The sequence below is a fragment of the Gossypium arboreum genome, chromosome 4 (genome assembly GCF_025698485.1).
Source record: "Gossypium arboreum isolate Shixiya-1 chromosome 4, ASM2569848v2, whole genome shotgun sequence".
Taxonomy (NCBI): Eukaryota; Viridiplantae; Streptophyta; class Magnoliopsida; order Malvales; family Malvaceae; genus Gossypium; species Gossypium arboreum.
In genome coordinates, this window is record NC_069073.1 from 119,459,928 (window position 1) to 119,478,108 (window position 18,181).

The following is an 18,181-nucleotide window of genomic DNA, read 5'->3' on the forward strand; positions in this document are numbered from 1 at the left end:
TACTCAATGTATAAAAAATAAATAAATAAAATCTTAATCATCATTAATCAACAAACTTCATAGGGAAAGATTTGAGGATAAATATTAAAATTCTACATGAATTTTGATTTAATGTCTAATTTAATACATAAATTTTAATTTCGTACATTTATACACATGAAACTTTGATTGTAGTTTAAATATATAAATGAAACTTTAATTTTGATTCAATTAAGTATATATATAAATATTTTTGTGCAATATACAAACATAAAATGATGCAACACCAACAATTGTGTTAATAATTTGTGAGATTTGAATTAAATAAAAAATTCATGTATAAAATTGCACAAAATCAAAGTTCATGTATATAATTGCACATTAAGCCAAAGTTGATGTATAATTTTGATATTTATCCCAAAGATTTATAATCAAATTAAAAATTAAGGTTAAAAATAGGTAATAAGTCCCTATACTTTTATTTTCAGAATTTAATCTCTTTATTTTCAGATTTCAAAATTTAGGTCTATTAATTTTTTTTTGTTGAATGCGGTTAATTACAATGTCATTTTTAATTACATGGCTACTAAGTGAGTATTTGTTTTATTTCAAAATATCACACTAACAAATTTAATAAAAAATATTGTTAATAGTTGGACTTAATTTTGAAATCGAAAAGTAGAATAACTAAATATTTGGAAATAAAAATACATGAACTAAATTTTAAATTTTTGAAAAGTATAAGGACTTGTAACATATTTTAACAAAAATTTAAAATAATTTTTTTAACAATCTCATTATAGGTTTTGATCTGCTTTTTTTCACACAATGTCTAAAACTACCCATAATCTCTCTCCAACCCATAAATAAGAGAATAATGTGCTTCGACACACTCAAACTCACGTTTTCTTGCATTGACAATAATAGAGTTAAAATTCAATGGGCTATATATATATATATATATATATATTTAATCTAGGGCATAGATTCCATAAGGAAATATGCTTTGCTTTGGTAAGTGGGACTCCATGCTTATGCCATGGAATTTGTTCTTATCTCTTTTCACTCATTAACAAGCAATCATCTTTATTAATTTTTTCTTTGTCATTCTTATCAAATAAATGATTAAGTAGGTAATGTGTCAAAATTAAATTAAATTATATCTTAAACAAATAAAAATACATTCAATTCAATGAATTATATACTTGAGGGTCCATAATTAGCCACTTTAATCAAACAAATCTTATCAAATTTCAAGTCTACTTTAAGAATATGTGATTTCTTGATTTGGAAAAAGTTAATATAACAAATAAGAGCATAACGGTTAAATTTTTTATTAGTCCCTGTACTTTGTTATAATTGTTGATTTAATTTTTATATTCTAATTTATTAATTTTTAGTCTTTGTACTTTCAAATTATAAAATTTCAATCCTTACTAAACGATAACTGTCAAAATAATTAAGTTCTGTTATTTCTAAAATCTAATGAGATAAACATATTATCATAAGTATAATGTCATGTCAGCTTACTGTTTCCACGTATTACTCACGAAGAAAAAACCAGTTTCATTAATGACTTTCATTGTCAATACTGAAATTTCAAAAATTCGAAAAATATAAAAACTTAGAATGATTCGATTAGGGAATATGGACTAAATCTACAACTATACACATAATACGAGACTAGAATTGAATTTAACCAACTGAATTTAATTGCTTATTCCACAACTTTCGCAAATATATAAGAACTAGTAATAAAATTTAAACAAACTTTGTACCGTAAATTTCATTTCAACACGATTAGACTATAATTATTTTACGATTTTAACCCAATTCATTATCGATAACATCTAATATATCCGTATTAAACACACATAGAAAACCAGAATCTAAAACCCCTTGTATGTTAAAACTACATACGTTCTCACATTTTACATGCACCAAAAGTGCTTGGGTGACAAAATCCATTGCTTTTCTTTTTCCCTCTTTTTTTTTTCTTGCTTTTTTTACTTTTTTTTGTCTTTGTTTTCCTTATTGCGTTAGGCTTCTCCATTCAAACCATGGCTCTCTTTTTTTAGGGGGGGGAGGGGCATGGAGACAAATTTATTCCCTTAATTTTGACATTTTATCCTTTTAATCCTGATTTTTTATGACTTTGGTCTTCAACATTAAAATTTTAATTAAATTATTTTATTATTTTACAAAAAAGTTAACTAGACTGTTAAAGTTTTAATGACATCGATATTGCAACTAGGTAACAGTTTCATTAAGTAGACGTAAATCACCACACGTTTTACTATATTAATATAATTAAAATTTTAAAAACTCAATTAATTTTTTTCATCTTAAAAAAAGTAATTCAACTAAATTTTAAAACTAAATAAAGCCAAAGTGAAAACTAAATTTATCCTTTATGCATTTTTTTCATCTTTTTTGCCACACTATAAGTAAACACCGAACACTTGGATCTTTATTGACAAAAATGGCTCTCTTTATTTGCTTCTTATCCCTTCTTCTCTTTTCCTCTGCTACTGCTTGTGATCGTTGCCTGTACCAATCCAAGGCTGCTTATTTCTCCAAAGCCAATGCACTTTCATGTAAACTGCCCATAGTTTTTTCTCTCTCTTTTTTTTTTTTTTTTTTGTGGTTAATATGATGAATACCCAGATTAGTTTTTTACTTTAAAAATGAAATTTGGCAAAAACCCAGATTATATTTCAGTGAGAAATTTTGAGGGTAACAATCTAATTTGCATTTTTGTGTGGCTCTGTTATTGCAGCTGGAGCTTGTGGATATGGTTCCTTGGCATTAGGCTTAAGTGGTGGCCACCTTGCGGCTGGTGTTTCCTCTCTTTACAAAGATGGAGCTGGTTGTGGTGCCTGCTTTCAGGTTCGTATAAGTCATTTTAAAAGTTTTTTATGGCTTCTTATGTTTGAAATTTTGAGTTTTGTTTTCTCCAAAAAAAAGTGTCGTTTGTGGGGAGTTGACAGATTTTTCAATAGGTCAGCATTCGGTTTAGGATGCTTATATTTGATTTTATCTCCGGGTTTTGTTTATCACCTTCATCGAGAGCCATGAAAACTTAACATTTGCTCTTTGTGAGATTCAAATTTGAATGGCATATCTTTGGTGGGTGAAGGTGCTTCGTCCTGAACCCCTCTTAGCTCTCTGCAAAGGTGAGAGACAAAACTCAAAGATAAAATCCAACATAAATATCCAGGGCTCAATACTGACCTCTATCAACTTTCAACAGAGAACACTTTACAAACTTTTCCCATAAGTGTCTGGCCTCTCTCAACAAGTTTGTTGATATTTTGTTTTTTAAACATGTTTTGGCAGATAAGGTGCAATAATTCAACACTATGTAGTAGTAAAGGGACAAGCGTGACAATAACTGATATCAATCACAATAATCAAACAGGTTTTGTGCTTAGCACAAGAGCTTTCATGGCCATGGCTAACCATGGTATGGGCCAACACATATTGAAACTTGGAACTGTAGAGGTTGAATATAAAAGGTGAGCCTAATTGAACTTTTTTTAGTTTAGATTATATATGAAAAATGCTTCAATTGAAAGTTGGTTAATTTCTTGTTTCTCTTGGAAAAACAGGATACCTTGTGAATATAAAAACCAAAACTTAGCTGTTAGAGTTGAAGAATCAAGCCAAAAACCAAATTATTTGGCAATTAAATTGCTGTACCAGGGAGGCCAAACAGAGATTGTAGCCATTGATGTAGCTCAGGTTAAAGTCAAATTTCAAAGATTGTTTATAATTTTCAAGGTTAATTTTACTGGACATCATCGAACTATGACCCGAATTTTAGATTGGTTTCGAAATTCCAAAAAGTTTTAATCAATTTTTTAAAGTATTAGTATAAAATCAATCAAGTTCTTCCATCAGCAGTGGTGGAACGAGCCAGTAATACTTGGGAGGGTCTAATTAAAATTTTTAGAAAAGTTTAAAGGGTCTAATTAAAATTTTTCAAAATTTGCGAAGGGGTTGGATGTTAAATTGTGCTCAAATATGGCATGTTGCAATTCAAAACACACTGATCAAATTATGAACACGTGTATATATATTGTATGGACGACTTAGATCTAACGCATCTTAAAAATAGCCCCTACATCGTTTTTTTAACATATCAAATCTATATAGTAAATATATAGTGTTTACAAATTGATCCACGTATTTTGAATATACTCTATATCAAATTGAAACTAGTATTTAAAGCTTAACCCACAGAATGACTTAAATAACACAATATTGATACTTTGAAACTCAATTTGAAGGTTTTAAACCTTATGGACTAATTTATAATCTGAGCGATAGTTCGGGGATTTCTAGTGTAACTTTCAAAGTAACCCCATAATTATTTTTGCTTGGTATATATTAATTCCAGGTTGGTTCTTCAAATTGGAATTTCATGAAAAGAAACCATGGGGCAGTGTGGGATACAAGTAGGGCTCCAAATGGTGCATTGCAGTTTAGATTTGTGGTAACATCTGGATATGATGGGAAGTGGATTTGGGCTAAAACTGTGCTTCCAGTTGATTGGAAAAGTGGAGTTGTTTATGATTCCGGGGTTCAAATCAATGACATTGCAAAAGAAGGTTGCTTTCACTGTGATTACAGCTTTTGGTGATGATGACAGAGATGTTAATTTTTTGTTTAAGTCTTTGTGTGAATAGACATGTTTTAATATGGTCAACATATATAGTGAAATTTGAATAATTTAGAAGATTATAAAAAATTTATGAGTCTTTGACAGCTTTTGTTTTGGTGAAAGAAAGATTAATGTAATATGTACAATTCTAATATAGAGACGAGATTAAATTGGTTTTTATATTATTAAATGGATAAATTTAGTTATTGTATTATTAAAAAAAATCAAATAAGGTCAAATTTCAATAGAGTTAACATATATTTAAAAAATGGTTTGGCATGGGAGCAAGGGGTGCGCCAATTGGTTATTGAAAGTGATAGTAAAACGGCTATGAATTTTATACTAGGGAATGAGAGAGGGTGAAACTCTTAGTTGGGGTTGGAGATCTGTAATTGGATGGCGAAGGATTGGTATGTTAAGCTTTTATTTGTGCCAAGAACAACAAATATGACAGCTGATACTATAGCTAAGGAGGTTAGAAGACACACAATGAGGCTGCTTGTATTTGCTCAACCGATTCCAATGGTGCATGATGCGATCTTACAAGATAAGTGTTAAGCAAGTCTAATTTTAGTTTTTTCTGTTGAACACTGTAATTTAACTTCCTTTTTGTAGCAAAAAAAATCGTCATCATTATTTAATAAAGTTATATAAATGAAATATTTTGTTTGGAGTTGAACCACAAATGAAAAAAAATTATATCATCTTTTAAACAGTAAATGTTAATTTTGTTCTAATTTGAACTTATTTGATGTAGTCGAACTAAATTGATTTAATAATAAATGGACTAATATGATTAAGTCCCTAAAATAAAGGGATTTCGCATATAATTTTACCAGTAAAAAAGGCATGTTAGTCTCATCCCCAAGTAAATCAAATTGACAATGGCAAATTTTGTGTCTCATAATACTAAAATTGTTGTAGGGTCTCTCTAAATATTATTAAATAAATTAATATAATAAAAAAATTTCATTATGATCTCTTAAAATTTATAATTCAATTCTAAAATCCAAAAATAGAAAATTGGCTTCAATCTTGAAACAAAGCAAGGGCAATGCCAAGGAGTAGGCTGAAGCCTTGGAGCTATATGGTTCCTCCAGAAATTATAAAATTGATTCAATAATAAAATTATATTTTAATCTTTTAAAATTTTATATTTTGATTCTAGACTTAAAAGTTTATGAATTCACCCCTAATTTCAGTTGGCTAGTTTTTGGAATCTTAGGGTTCATTTGGATGGATGGTACATTTACCTGCGGTTAGTGTAAAAACAGCGATGACAGTGAGATTAGATATTGTTTCGATACTGTAGTGATACGTGATATTCGTGATAGGTTTTAAATATTTATAATGAATCGTTCTTGAAACTAACTATTATCACGATGAAGGTAAGTGTACCTATCGAACAGTAGTATAGCTTTAACAAGACCGGATTGTCGAACCCAAAGGAACTAAAAGTACTAGTAATGATTATCTTTTTGTTATCTAGCCTAAAAATAACGGGGTTTGTTTTAACTAACTAATTAATTAAACTAAGAAATCACAGAAGAAAAATTTGGGAAAAATACTTTTTGAAAAATTCGATTGATTAAGACAATACCTAAGGAAAAATCCACCTAGACTTCACTTGTTATTTGACTCTGAATCGGATGATTTATTCATTCAACTTGTTCCGTAGAGATCCCTAAGTTATATTATTATCTCTCTCGAGACAAACAACGTCTAACCCTAGTTTGAATAATTGAAATCTCTTTCTAATTAACGCCCTAGGGCTACATTAACTCGATCTATGGATCCCCTTATTAGGTTTCACCCTAATCTGGCAAAATCTTGTCACCCTATCTCTAGGCACGTAACCAACTCCGCTTAATTATGATAAATTTACTCTTAGACAGGGTCTATTCCTCCTCTGAATAAGAGCGTAACTTGAATCAGTATCCTAGAATATCAAAACAAGAATTAAGAACACATAATTAAGAACAAGTCAAATATTTATCATACAATTCAGATAATAATAACAAGATCTGTCTTAGGTTTCATTCCCCTTAGGTATTTAGGGGTTTTAGTTCATAACTAAAAAGGTAAACATCTCAAAAGAATAATGATTACAAAACATCAAGAAAAACCCAAAACTCCTGAAGGGAAATTTAGGGGAGATCTTCAGTCTTGATGATGAATTCGGCTTCTGAGATGGATCGATCAGCTTTCCTTGTAACATTCCGAAATAGGGCCTAAACGGAACAGTGGTTGCGAAACCGCAAATTCGGGGTAGAAAAATTTATTTTATTATTATTTTGAGGTTCATGGTATGATTACATGATTGTGCGAAAATTTCGTGATAAAATTCTATCCATAAAGTGCTTAAGTTGAGGTTAGGGACTAAATTGAATAATTTGCAAAACTTGCATTCTAGAAGTTTTTAGTATGAAATTGTTTTGGAATATTAATTAGGAGATCTTAAATGGTAATTTGACCAATTTTAAGTTCATGGACAAAATTAGGACATGGAAGGAATTTTTGAAAGTTTAGTAAGGAGGGGCATTTTGGTCTTTTGGTTATTAACATTAATAAAAAGGTAAAAAGATGACAAAATTGTATCATCTTCTTCAAGTTACCAGCCGAACCTTACCTCTCTCCATAGCTGGGGTTTCTTCAACTTTCAAGCTTCATAGTAAGTGATTCCAAGCCCCGTTTTTAATGATCTTTACGTTTTTAAAGTCCCGGTAGCTCGATAAAGCTTATGCTAGCAATAATTTAAGTTAGGAATCAAATTTGGAAAAATACCCATAGGTGAAATTTGTGTATTTTGATGTTTTATGATGGAATATGAGGTTTTAAATTATGTTAGACAACTTGTGCTACTTAGTTTTAAGTGAAAACGAGTAAAAAAGCTTAATCGGTAAAAATACCTAATAGTCATAAGTACATGTTAGTGTGTGAATTTGATGTTGTCATAGAAGGGAAAAATGATCAGCATGTCATAAAACATAAAAAATAGGATGAAGTTTAATTTACGAGCCTTGGGGCAAAAGTGCAAATATGTGAAAGTTTAGGGGCAAAAATGTAAATTATCCAAAGTTTGAGTAAAGGGCTGTTTTGATAAATGTTGATATTAAATAAGCTAAATTTGCTATTATAGATCAAGAAGAGCGAAATTGGGAGTAGATCGGGAAAAGAAAAGTAAAGGACTAAATTGTAAAGTTTAGTCACATTTTGTATCGAGGTAAGTTTACAGTAAATAAATGCAATATTCTTTTATTTTACATTATTATTGTCAATTTCAACATTTATATATTTATGTTATGAAAATATTTAAAGTCGAATTTAAGGTGAAGTGACGGAGGAAAAGTGTTAGAAAGCCGGTTGAACCCTAAGAATGTTAGGATATTAGGGTTGTGAGATGTAACGAAATGAGCCATGTAAGTCCATATTAGAAATATGGCTTTGGAGATAGGATTGAGCCATGTAAGTCCATATTATATATGGCATTGGAGCAGAATAATTCATGTAAGTCCATGTCAAAGACATGGCATTGGCGAGATATTGATGAGCAGAAGCGACCCTAGTATCCTTAGTATTCCGAGTGGTTCAACGGGTCAGGATACAAGTTAAATTATAGTGAATTAACAGCAAAGGAAAAGTAGATTATATTTATGAAAAAGGAAAGGTCAGGTAAGAAAGAAGGTAAGGGCATAAAGAAGAAGATAGAAATTGAGAAGTAAAGAAATTTATGATGTTAGATGATATTATGCATAATTATCCATTATGTTGAATGTTGTGATTTATTTTCTTGTAAGCTTACTAAGCCTAGTTCTTAATCTCTTTATTTTCTTCTTCTTATAGTACTTATCTAGCCACTCGGGGATCGAAGGAAACGTCGGAGGCCGATCACACTATCAAAGAAATAACTCGATATAATTAGACGTTTTGTTTTGTGTATGGCATGTATAGAAACTTAGCTACTTTTGGTATAATATGAGCAATGAATGATGTGTAAATACTTGCTAGTGATTAGCTAATAAAAATGGCTGATGATATGCATGTTTATTAATATGTATGACTGAATGGTGATTATCACATGAAAATTATGAAAAATGTGAAAGTAACCTAAAAACAGATTCAAGTAACAGAAATGACGTAACTTTGAAAAATCACTAAAACTTGTAGAAACATAGTTTGAAGATTAATAATATATGAAATTAAATCTTATTATGTCTATTTTCTTATGGAATAAGCAAAACAGGTAAAGGTATTATATTTTATGAGATATCTGAGTTTTAGTGAAATAGGGTTAGAGCAATTTCTAGATCCCCTGTTTCAATTTTGGAAATTCACCATAAATTGTACAAAACTAATTAGAAGGTTTACTTTATATGGTTATAATCCTTGTTGAGTCTCGTTTTAAGAGAAACAAACGGCTTAGTGATATGAATTTTTTACAGGAAGAAACATGGTTTGTAGTAAGAAGAGGTTAGTGCAGTCGAGTTTTGAAACAGGGGAAACTTTAACTAATAAACTGTACTAATTGGCCAAGTTAAAAAATCTATGAAAAAAATTAGTAGATAGATATATGAGTCTAGTTTTAGGAAAAATTTACGGATCTTAATTTGAGTTTGAACTCAAGATATGAATTTTTAGGCGACTTCTGACGCAGAATGGCAGCACATTCCGAAAAGCTTAAATAAACAATTTAAAACTATTTAAGTGATAGATTAAGTTTAGTAATGCCTCGTGCTCGATTCTGGAAATAGTTTCGGGTAAGGATTGTTACATTCCTTGAGCAATTCCTTGCTCCCTCCTGTGTGTCCTCCTTTCCTCCTCCTTTAGGGTGTAGTTATAGGCTTTGGAATGCCTAAGAGCCCTCAAAAGTAGTCTTTTCCGAATAGGATTAAACTTGGGCTCGACAGGGACACGACTGTGTGCGATTACTTTAGGCCGTGGTCAAGCCTATTAAAAATAGGCACGAGCGTGTGGTCTACCCGTGTGAGTCGTGCTTCGATTCTACCAAATTGACACAGCCGTGTGGTCTGCCCATGTGAGGAAGTCCAGGCCATGTTGATTTTGTACATTGGCCCATTTTCTCCGTTTTTGGCCTGTTTCTCGTTCCTTTCACTCTCCTATGCTCACCTAAGTATAAAACATGAAATTAAGGCATTAGGAGCATCGAATTCACCCATTTTAAGGAAAAATCATCCATAAAACGTGCTAAACATGGGATAGAAATATGTATAAATTACGGTTTATCATGTAGCATGAGATAAAAGGAAAACTAAATGCACCGCACTGGAGATAAATGCCTATCCAGAAGAACCCTTAGTTTCCTTGAGTCGCAAGTTAATCTTTATGGATTTTGAAAGAGATGGTTAGTATTTGAGTTTCTAAGGAACAATATGAACCCCAAAACAAGAAGATTCAAAAAGAGGGGTATTGCAATATAAGCAAAATTTTCTACACTATATGTGTTTGCAATCAATGTGAATGATGAATTTGCCTAACAATTAAGGCTAGCTAATGATTTAGTACGTTAAGAATTGTTATATTAGTAATGTTTTAACAATCGGATCTATAATTGAATTGGTCAAATAATCGACCCTCGGTCCAAATCAATTTAATTGTTGATTCAATCATTTAAAATTTTCATAAAATTAACAACCAGATTAAGAAAAAGCTAAAAAAATGAAAATAAAAATAAGGGTAAATTACACCACAGATCACTCTAAAAGAGCGTCATTTCTATTTTGGTCATTTAATTTTTTTTGTCAATTTAATCACTCTAATTAATATAATTGTTCAAATTGGTCACTGTCGTTAAAAATTCCGTTAATCCACTAACAAATTGCTAACATGACCTTTTTATACTTTTGACTAAAGCTAGGAACCTCTTTGTAATTAGTCTAAAACACTTTTTTATTTATTTGCAACATAAAACTAAAGTTTGTAAGTTTTTTTTTTCCTTCTTGTTGTTGTTTGTTTCCGGGGAAAAGTAATAGAGGAAAATGAGGATAGTTTTGACTTTTCCAAAACAACCCATGTTCTAGTTTCTTACTCAATAACCTTATCACTCTCTTTTTTCTCTCTTAACCATTTTAAGAGAAAACATGCAAAGGAGAGAATAAAAGAGAAAACTCATACATCCCTTTAAAAAACCTTAAAATCTTCTCTCAAAGTACCCTCAAAATCATCCTTTCATTATTAATATTCAATAACCGATAACAATAATATAATTACTATGAAAAAGAAAATGACAAGAAATATTTATATCAGAAAAAGAAATATAGTTTGGAAGAATTATTGTTTTTAACCAGAAAAGTTGAACACCCAACAAAACTTGTTAATAAACCAAACATAGACAAAGAAATAGGACACAACCTAGTTCTAGAAATTTAAGAATTAAGGGGAAAAACTAAAATTTTCATTTTTAAAAAATGGAAAAGAAAAACTTATTAGACTAAGATTAAATCTTGAAGATAGTACTCGTGAATCTCCCTATCTTGCCACTTGTATTTTATTTTAATAAGAATTTAGATCAGAACTCTAACACCTGCAGCACAACAAGAAAGCATGAAACAATTTGCTTATCCATTCAACTTGAAAACAATACACTTAAGTATATATGTATATATATATCAAATACACAACTACTCCCACTAATGACTTGGAAACAAACAAAACTTAACTCGCATACAAGTTGATTATGTTAATCGGGACCTAAACACATCAAATAACTTAACAATTAAATTCATTTTCAACTACATAACATAACAAAGCAACTAAACAAACGAAACCAAAAACAGCATGCATCAAAGGCATCATCTCGCAGCTCGCAACTTGCTTGCATGTAGCTTGCAGTTCACAGTTCGCAGCTTGCATGCAGCTCATAGTTCACAGTTCAGTGTCAGCTCGCACTTTGTCACTTGTAGAAACTTCTCAAATTTTGCCACTTCTGACATGTGAAAGAGTTGTTGTATGATTGTCCAATTTCTAATAATTTGGAGCAAAAAATTACCCATAATCAAAATAAGGCAAAATACACTTATGGGAAGAGTTTTAGTGCCTTGCCTTATATGCCAAGTCTATACTCAAACACACGCCAACTGAACATCTCATTATCTCGAATCTAGCAACTTCAATGCTCTTGGTAAATAGATTTGTCAGTTGATTCTTAGTTGAAACATACTTCAATTTAAAGGTTCCATTCCCCACTAACTCTTTGATGAAAAGTTGTTTTATAATATGTCTGGTCCTTGAATGAAGCACTGAATTCTTCGATATATTGATGGACTTTTTTCATCTTAATAGCAAATTAACAGAAAGGTCTCTATTTAATGCATCAAGGGTCTAGTTTCAATACCAACTGAGAATTTTTTTTAATGTACTTTTCAAATTTTCGTTCAATTGTAACTAAATGAACTTACTAACAATTATAAAATAGAGAAGGATACAAAAGCTTAGTTACACAATTCGAAAATTTCCTACATCTATAAAATTTTACTTAAAAAATAATTCACGTACAAAATGTGATTTAAGTCCAACAGTTTTGTCAAAATTTGCTGGTCACTAATGACAAGTTCTTTCACTTTAACTTGGCAGTTAATTTCGTGGCTAAATGTTAGCTCATTGATTTTTTTTCCCCTTAAAAACGCGTGTATTAAATTGAGACATTTCCTTAAATGAGAAGGAGAAGGTGGCCACACTGTCACTCGTGCACAATAATTAAGCTTCATTTCTTTTTTCATAAAAAATTTGTCAGCTCATCTTGTTTGTTGAGATTATTGTCAGCTAAATCGGGTGGGGTGAGCTAACAAATTTTTCTTTTCATTTTCAATAGAAAATTCAGAACGAGTGGCAGTGGAATCTTGTGCCTAATACGCCATATCTCAAGCCTGATATGTAGGATCATTATTGCATTTGAAGAAGACAAGATCCACAGTGCCACTCGTGCACAAAGCTTCGTTTCTTTTAAAAAAATGCGTTAAGCTCATCATGTTTGTTGAGGCTATTAAGTTGAGTTGAGGGGAGACATTGAGCAGACAGCGGCAGCAAAAAATGTCGAAACCCCAAATCAGTATCACGTTTGGATTCATAGAGATTTGCATTTGAGATTCCTTGTGTCTCCCCCTTTGCCTTTATTATATATATATAAAATCATAGCTTAGTGGCAAAGCTGTATTCACCATTCACCCTTATAAGCCTTTTCATCTTTTAAACCAAAGAACAAAGATGGGTTCTTCAGCTTTGAACCAAAAATCCAATTTCAATGCTCGTTCAAACAGTTTGCCTTCTAGACCTCATCCACTTATTCCTCAAATAGATGAGCATTTACGTAGGCTAAAATCCGATGAATCCGCCGCTTCTTTATCGTCGATTACCGGAAAACTAAGTGGTCTAAGAGATCTGTATGAGTTGGTTCATAGTTTGCTTATCACACAAAAATCCTTAGCCCAAAACTACAATGGCAATAATGAGTTGTTGCTGAATGGATCTCTTAAGCTATTGGATGTTTGTGGTTTAGCCAAGGATGTTTTGTTGCAGGCCAAGGAAGATACCCAACAACTTCAATCGAGTTTCCGAAGACGAAGAAGCGGCGACGATGCCGTTTTCGCAAACGAAGCTAAGGCTTACTTAGCATCAAGGAAGAAAGCAAACAAGTTAATAAACAAGTCTTTGAGAGATTTAAAGATCAGTAAATGTGTCTTTGCTGATGTTGATGAACCTACATGTAGCATGTTGAGAGATGTTGAAGGGGTTACTTTTGCAGTGTTCGAATCGGTTTTTTCCTATATAACAGCGACAATGCCGGAACCGAAATCGAACAACTGGTCCTTGGTGTCGAAGTTGATGCACTCGAAACGTGTAACCTGTGAGGGACGAGTTTCGGGGACGAACGAATTCGAGAGAGTGAATGCAATGTTGTGTGGTCTAATTGGGTATAAGAGTAAGAAATGTGGTGATATGAGCAATGAGAATGCAGTGATTGAGTTGCAGAAACTTGAGACAAGCATTGAAGATGTTGAAGATGGAATTGAATGTGTGCTTAGGCTTTTGATTAAAACTAGAGTTTCGATTCTCAATATCCTTAGCCATTGATTGAAGAAAATCATATCAGATGCCATTTTCAAAAGGGAAAAGAAATTCCCACGATTTTTATGTACACTCCTTGTATAAAGCTAAACAAATACATGTATAATACTTGATTGATCCTAAATATGAATGCTACAATTTTCTTGAACAAATTTACATCATTCTTTGGTTTTTTTTAATATATTTGGGATTTGTTTTTCTTAAGAAAGTTACATTTGATTTTGAAAATATAATAATAATAAGGGTAAACAATCAAAATAGTCACTTTTGTTTACCTCATGTTATATTTTAGTCACTTACGTTATCGTGTTGTAACATTTTAGTCACCAAGCCATTAATTGTCGTTAATGTTGTAATGATAAGCTGACATGACACGTTAAATAATCATTTCAAACAAAAATTTTAGGTTAATTTATACAATCAGTTCTCATATTTTTTCATTTTGAGTAATTAATTTTTTTTCCTTTTACATTCTTTTAACTTTTTCTTTTCTTTTTTTCCCATTCTCTTCTACTTCTCTCTTTATTTTCCTCCCTTCTCTATTTTCTTTAATTAACGTAGTTTTTCTATATTTTTTATTTGTTAAAACTAATCTCTATATTTTTACTTTTTCGAGTGAGGTGAGCTTGTAGACTAGTTTTAACAAGTGGAAAATATTAAAAAACTATGTTGGAAGAAATGAATGGAGAAAAACAGAGGGAGAAGCAGAAGAGAATGGAAAATAAAGAAAAAAAAAAGAAAGTTGAAAGAACATAAAAAAATTAAATGGCTTAAAATGAAAAAATAGAGGGATCAATTGTAGAATTTAACCTAAATTTTTTTATTGAAATGATGATTTAACTTGCCACGTCAACTTACCATTACACCGCTAATGGCAATTAACAGCTCAATAACTAAAATGTTACAACATGATAACGTAAGTGTCTAAAAGTAACATTTCAAACATAAGTGACTAAAATGTAACCTGAGACAAACAAAAGTGACTATTTTGATAGTTTACCCTAATAATTAAATCATCAACTTGTATATCTATGATATTAATCTAAAATCATTACTGAGTTGATGTCACAGATTAACTAAGCACCAAATTAGCATCAATTTATATATCAATAGTATTATTATTTTGATGACCTCTATCTCTTTTCATATTTTTATATAGTTTTTAAATTAAAGAACTAAAATTAATATGTTAGGGATTCAACCCATGTTTAATGGTTTTATAAAAAAAATTTATCGTTACAATAATAATTCTTAAGTGAACTTTAAAAAATTTAATTTTTAGCATAAAATATTTTGTCTCACCAGATTTGTGTATATAGATAATTAATGTAATAGGCCCATTTCGCCCGGGCCCGTTAGAGTCTAAAAAACCAGAAACTAGAAACAAAAAATAATAATAAACCGAAATAAAAAAACCATAAAAATCCATTAAGTCCAAAACAGTCCTTAAACCCTTAGCCCATTACATTAGACCCAGTCCTGGCCCAATTATTAAACCTAAGGCTAACCTTAGCCCAAACCCTAGTTTGCTGATTAGCGCCGCAGCAATGGTCTTCGCCCCTAGCCGTCCGTTTTCAAAGCAGGTCTATAGAGCCCAAACATTGAAGATTCTGGAATACGCTACAGCAGCGCCAAAGGGTCGGACTTGCACGAGCAGTTTCCCAGGCATGGCTTCCACGTCACCAAGTCTCCTTTTCCATACAGCCACACCTGCAACAGAATACACGAGAAGCAGCTAACAGAATACACAGCCAAATGACAGAAGGAAAATATAATTTTTATTTTTTTATTTATTTTGTAAATTCGGCTATAAAAAGCCATCATTTGTACTCTGTAAAGCTTACGCACACTGAAATACGCATACTGAATAGAAAAATTCAAAAGCAATTTCTGAGAAGGTGATCTCTGTTTTTTAGTCTCTTTAATTTTCTGTTAATTATTTTATTTATTTCCTTCGATTTTTTTTTCATCATTTGCATTTAAAAAACAAAAGTGAGAGGAGAAAGGTGATCGTACCTTGTGATTAGGCCGTCAGTTCTCTTTCGCTTCGTCGAAATCAAAGCTTAAAGGGAATTTCGAGGCTAAAAAACAATTCTTCGAAGCCCGAGAACGCTGGTTGCCGTTCGTGGTGGCAGATCAGTGTTTGAAGGAAAGAACGTAGGGTTGCTGGTTGGGAAGAAAAGGTGGCTAGGGTTGGTTCGGCTGAATGGCCTGGTTTGAGCGTTTATAAATAACTAAAAATGACGCCGTTTTGAGCCTGATTCAAGGGCTCCAAAACGGTGTCGTGTTAACTATACCCGACCCGATCTGATTCTTTGCCCTTAGGATCCGCGCGTTATTGCGGAGAGGGGATAATTGCGCACTGAGTCCTTCCTTTTCACGTGATCATTCAATTACATGTTATTTGTTTTATTTCATTTTTTAATTTGGCTTTGTAATTTGCGCATATTTGCAATTGGGTCCGCGCCTCAACACAGTGTTTTGGGGTCTAGAACATTTCCAGCTTTAGTCCCTATGCATTTGCACGCATTGCGCGTTGGTCATCATTTTAATTTCAAAAGTTTATTTCCTTTGTAAATTATGCCTTTTATTTTTATTTTAATTTTATTTTAATTAAGTTTTTAATCATTTTTAAGATTCATTTCACATTCATTTTTTTATTCTTGTTTACTTATTTTTATATTTTGAGCTACTTTGGTAATTGTATTTTGTTTTTAAAATCATTATTGTAAAATTTTTATATCATATCATTTTAACATTTTGTATAATATTTTATATAAATGTTCTTAAACAGTATTATATATATAATTCATGATAAAGTTAATTTTATTCTCATATATTATTAATCTTATGTTATTTTACACATATAATTTCTTTTAAATCTTTTCACATATTTTATTATATTTTTGTTATTTAAAGGAAAATCCTATATATCTTATGTATTATTTAAATTATTATTATATTTACATATATATTGGTACATATGTTTGATCTATATACATCATTAAGTCCATGTTATTTTATACATGTAGTTTTTTTTAAAATCTATTTGTATACATAATAAGATATAATTTTAGGAAATAAACTATTTAAATTCTCCTTTATTGTGTGTATTGTCAATTTTAAATAATTTTTTTAACACTTTGCATATTATTTTATTCAAATATCTTCATTCTATAACATTTATTTTAATGATTATATATATATATATATATATATATATATATATATATATCCTTAGTTCTTTATACAAATTATTTCAAATCCTTCAATTCATCAATTCATATGTTATATATATATATTATGTGTTCATTAGTCCATTATTATTTTAAAATTGTCTTATACCACATTGACTTTTAATTTCCATTTTGTTTTGTATATTTTATGTTGATTATTATATATTGTTGTGGCATATTACTTATTCGTTTTTTGTATTGTTATATCAATTGTTCTCCATCCATGCTTGAAAATTTGGTTACATTTTTCTTAGATTAGTTCTATTTAATTTTTATTTTGTTAGTTGGTTAGATAAGGTTGTATCATCTTTATTCACCAAGTATGGTCTATTTTGTTTATTTTGTAATTTCCATTTTTTTTAAAAAGTAATTATTCCATCTTGTTTCAAGTCAAATAAATGTGTTTTGAGCTAGTTTACAATTTTTTATTTAAAAATTCTAAAATAAGGCAATGTTTAATGTTTGGAAATTTGAGAAATCGTGCCCTATCGTGCTGGGTTTTGATTTTTCGTTGGACTAAATAATTGGACATGCTTTTGTAATTTTCAACGTATAAGCTTTTGAAAATAAAAAATCAATCGTGTTTTCAAAGGTATAAAGAATCGTGTCCTACCGTGCTGGATGTGATGCTGTATACCTTTGAAACGAGAGAATTTTGACAACCAACTTGAACCACTCGAACGTTTTAAAATGAACCATATTTCAAAAAAAAATAATTCCTAAAATCTTAGACATAAGGACAGCACTTAATCAATCTGGTACCAATTTTTGGGCGTAGTGAGGGTGCTAACCCTTCCTCATACGTAACCGGCTCCAGAACCCATTTTTAAATTTATGTAGACCAAAATTGATTTAAATAGAATAAAATATTTTATTAGGTGATCCAACCACACCTAAACAAAAAGATTGGTGGCGACTCCACACTTTGTTTTAAAAGTCGATCCCCGTTTTTTTTCTTAAAATAAAAAATGGTTTCGACAATTAACTTTTAACATAAAATGTTTCCCTTACCAATAATATTTTTTACGTTTCATTATTTATTATACATTATTTTTAAATATATACGCATGTATTTTAAATATGTAAGTTTCATATGTATATGCGTGTGATAGAATTTCTAGTAAAAATAATATAAATAAGATATAATTACAAGAAAAGAATTGATGAGACTAGATAAGAAAATGGACCCAAAAAACTGGAAAGTGAAAGAATGAATATT

At 30.6% G+C, this 18,181-nt stretch overlaps 2 protein-coding genes and 1 long non-coding RNA gene across 4 annotated transcripts; 2 read left to right on the top strand and 1 right to left on the bottom strand.

The window, feature by feature from the left end:
• Positions 1-2,422: 2,422 nt before the first annotated feature.
• On the top strand, positions 2,423-4,835 carry LOC108458366 (expansin-like A2). Of its 2 annotated transcripts, none has more exons than XM_053026587.1 (5): positions 2,423-2,576; positions 2,759-2,868; positions 3,319-3,497; positions 3,591-3,762; positions 4,382-4,835. In XM_053026587.1, exons 1-5 carry the CDS (start codon positions 2,462-2,464, stop codon positions 4,622-4,624), a joined length of 819 nt encoding a protein of 272 aa, XP_052882547.1. In that variant the 5' UTR covers positions 2,423-2,461; the 3' UTR covers positions 4,625-4,835. The 2 variants fall into 2 exon arrangements, with proteins under 2 accessions (XP_052882547.1, XP_017613218.1); XM_017757729.2 differs by having other exon boundaries at positions 3,591-3,723.
• An 8,030-nt stretch (positions 4,836-12,865) lies between these two features.
• On the top strand, positions 12,866-13,732 carry LOC108459941 (uncharacterized). The gene has a single exon (XM_017759339.2). The coding sequence runs from the start codon at positions 12,866-12,868 to the stop codon at positions 13,730-13,732; it is 867 nt and encodes a 288-aa protein (XP_017614828.1).
• Positions 13,733-15,133: 1,401 nt separating this feature from the next.
• LOC108458294 (uncharacterized) lies at positions 15,134-16,178 on the bottom strand. The gene is made up of 2 exons (XR_001867270.2): positions 15,743-16,178; positions 15,134-15,436 (listed from the first exon to the last, which is right to left on the bottom strand). It is a non-coding gene; the product is annotated as an uncharacterized LOC108458294 (long non-coding RNA).
• Between the last annotated feature and the right edge of the window lie 2,003 nt (positions 16,179-18,181).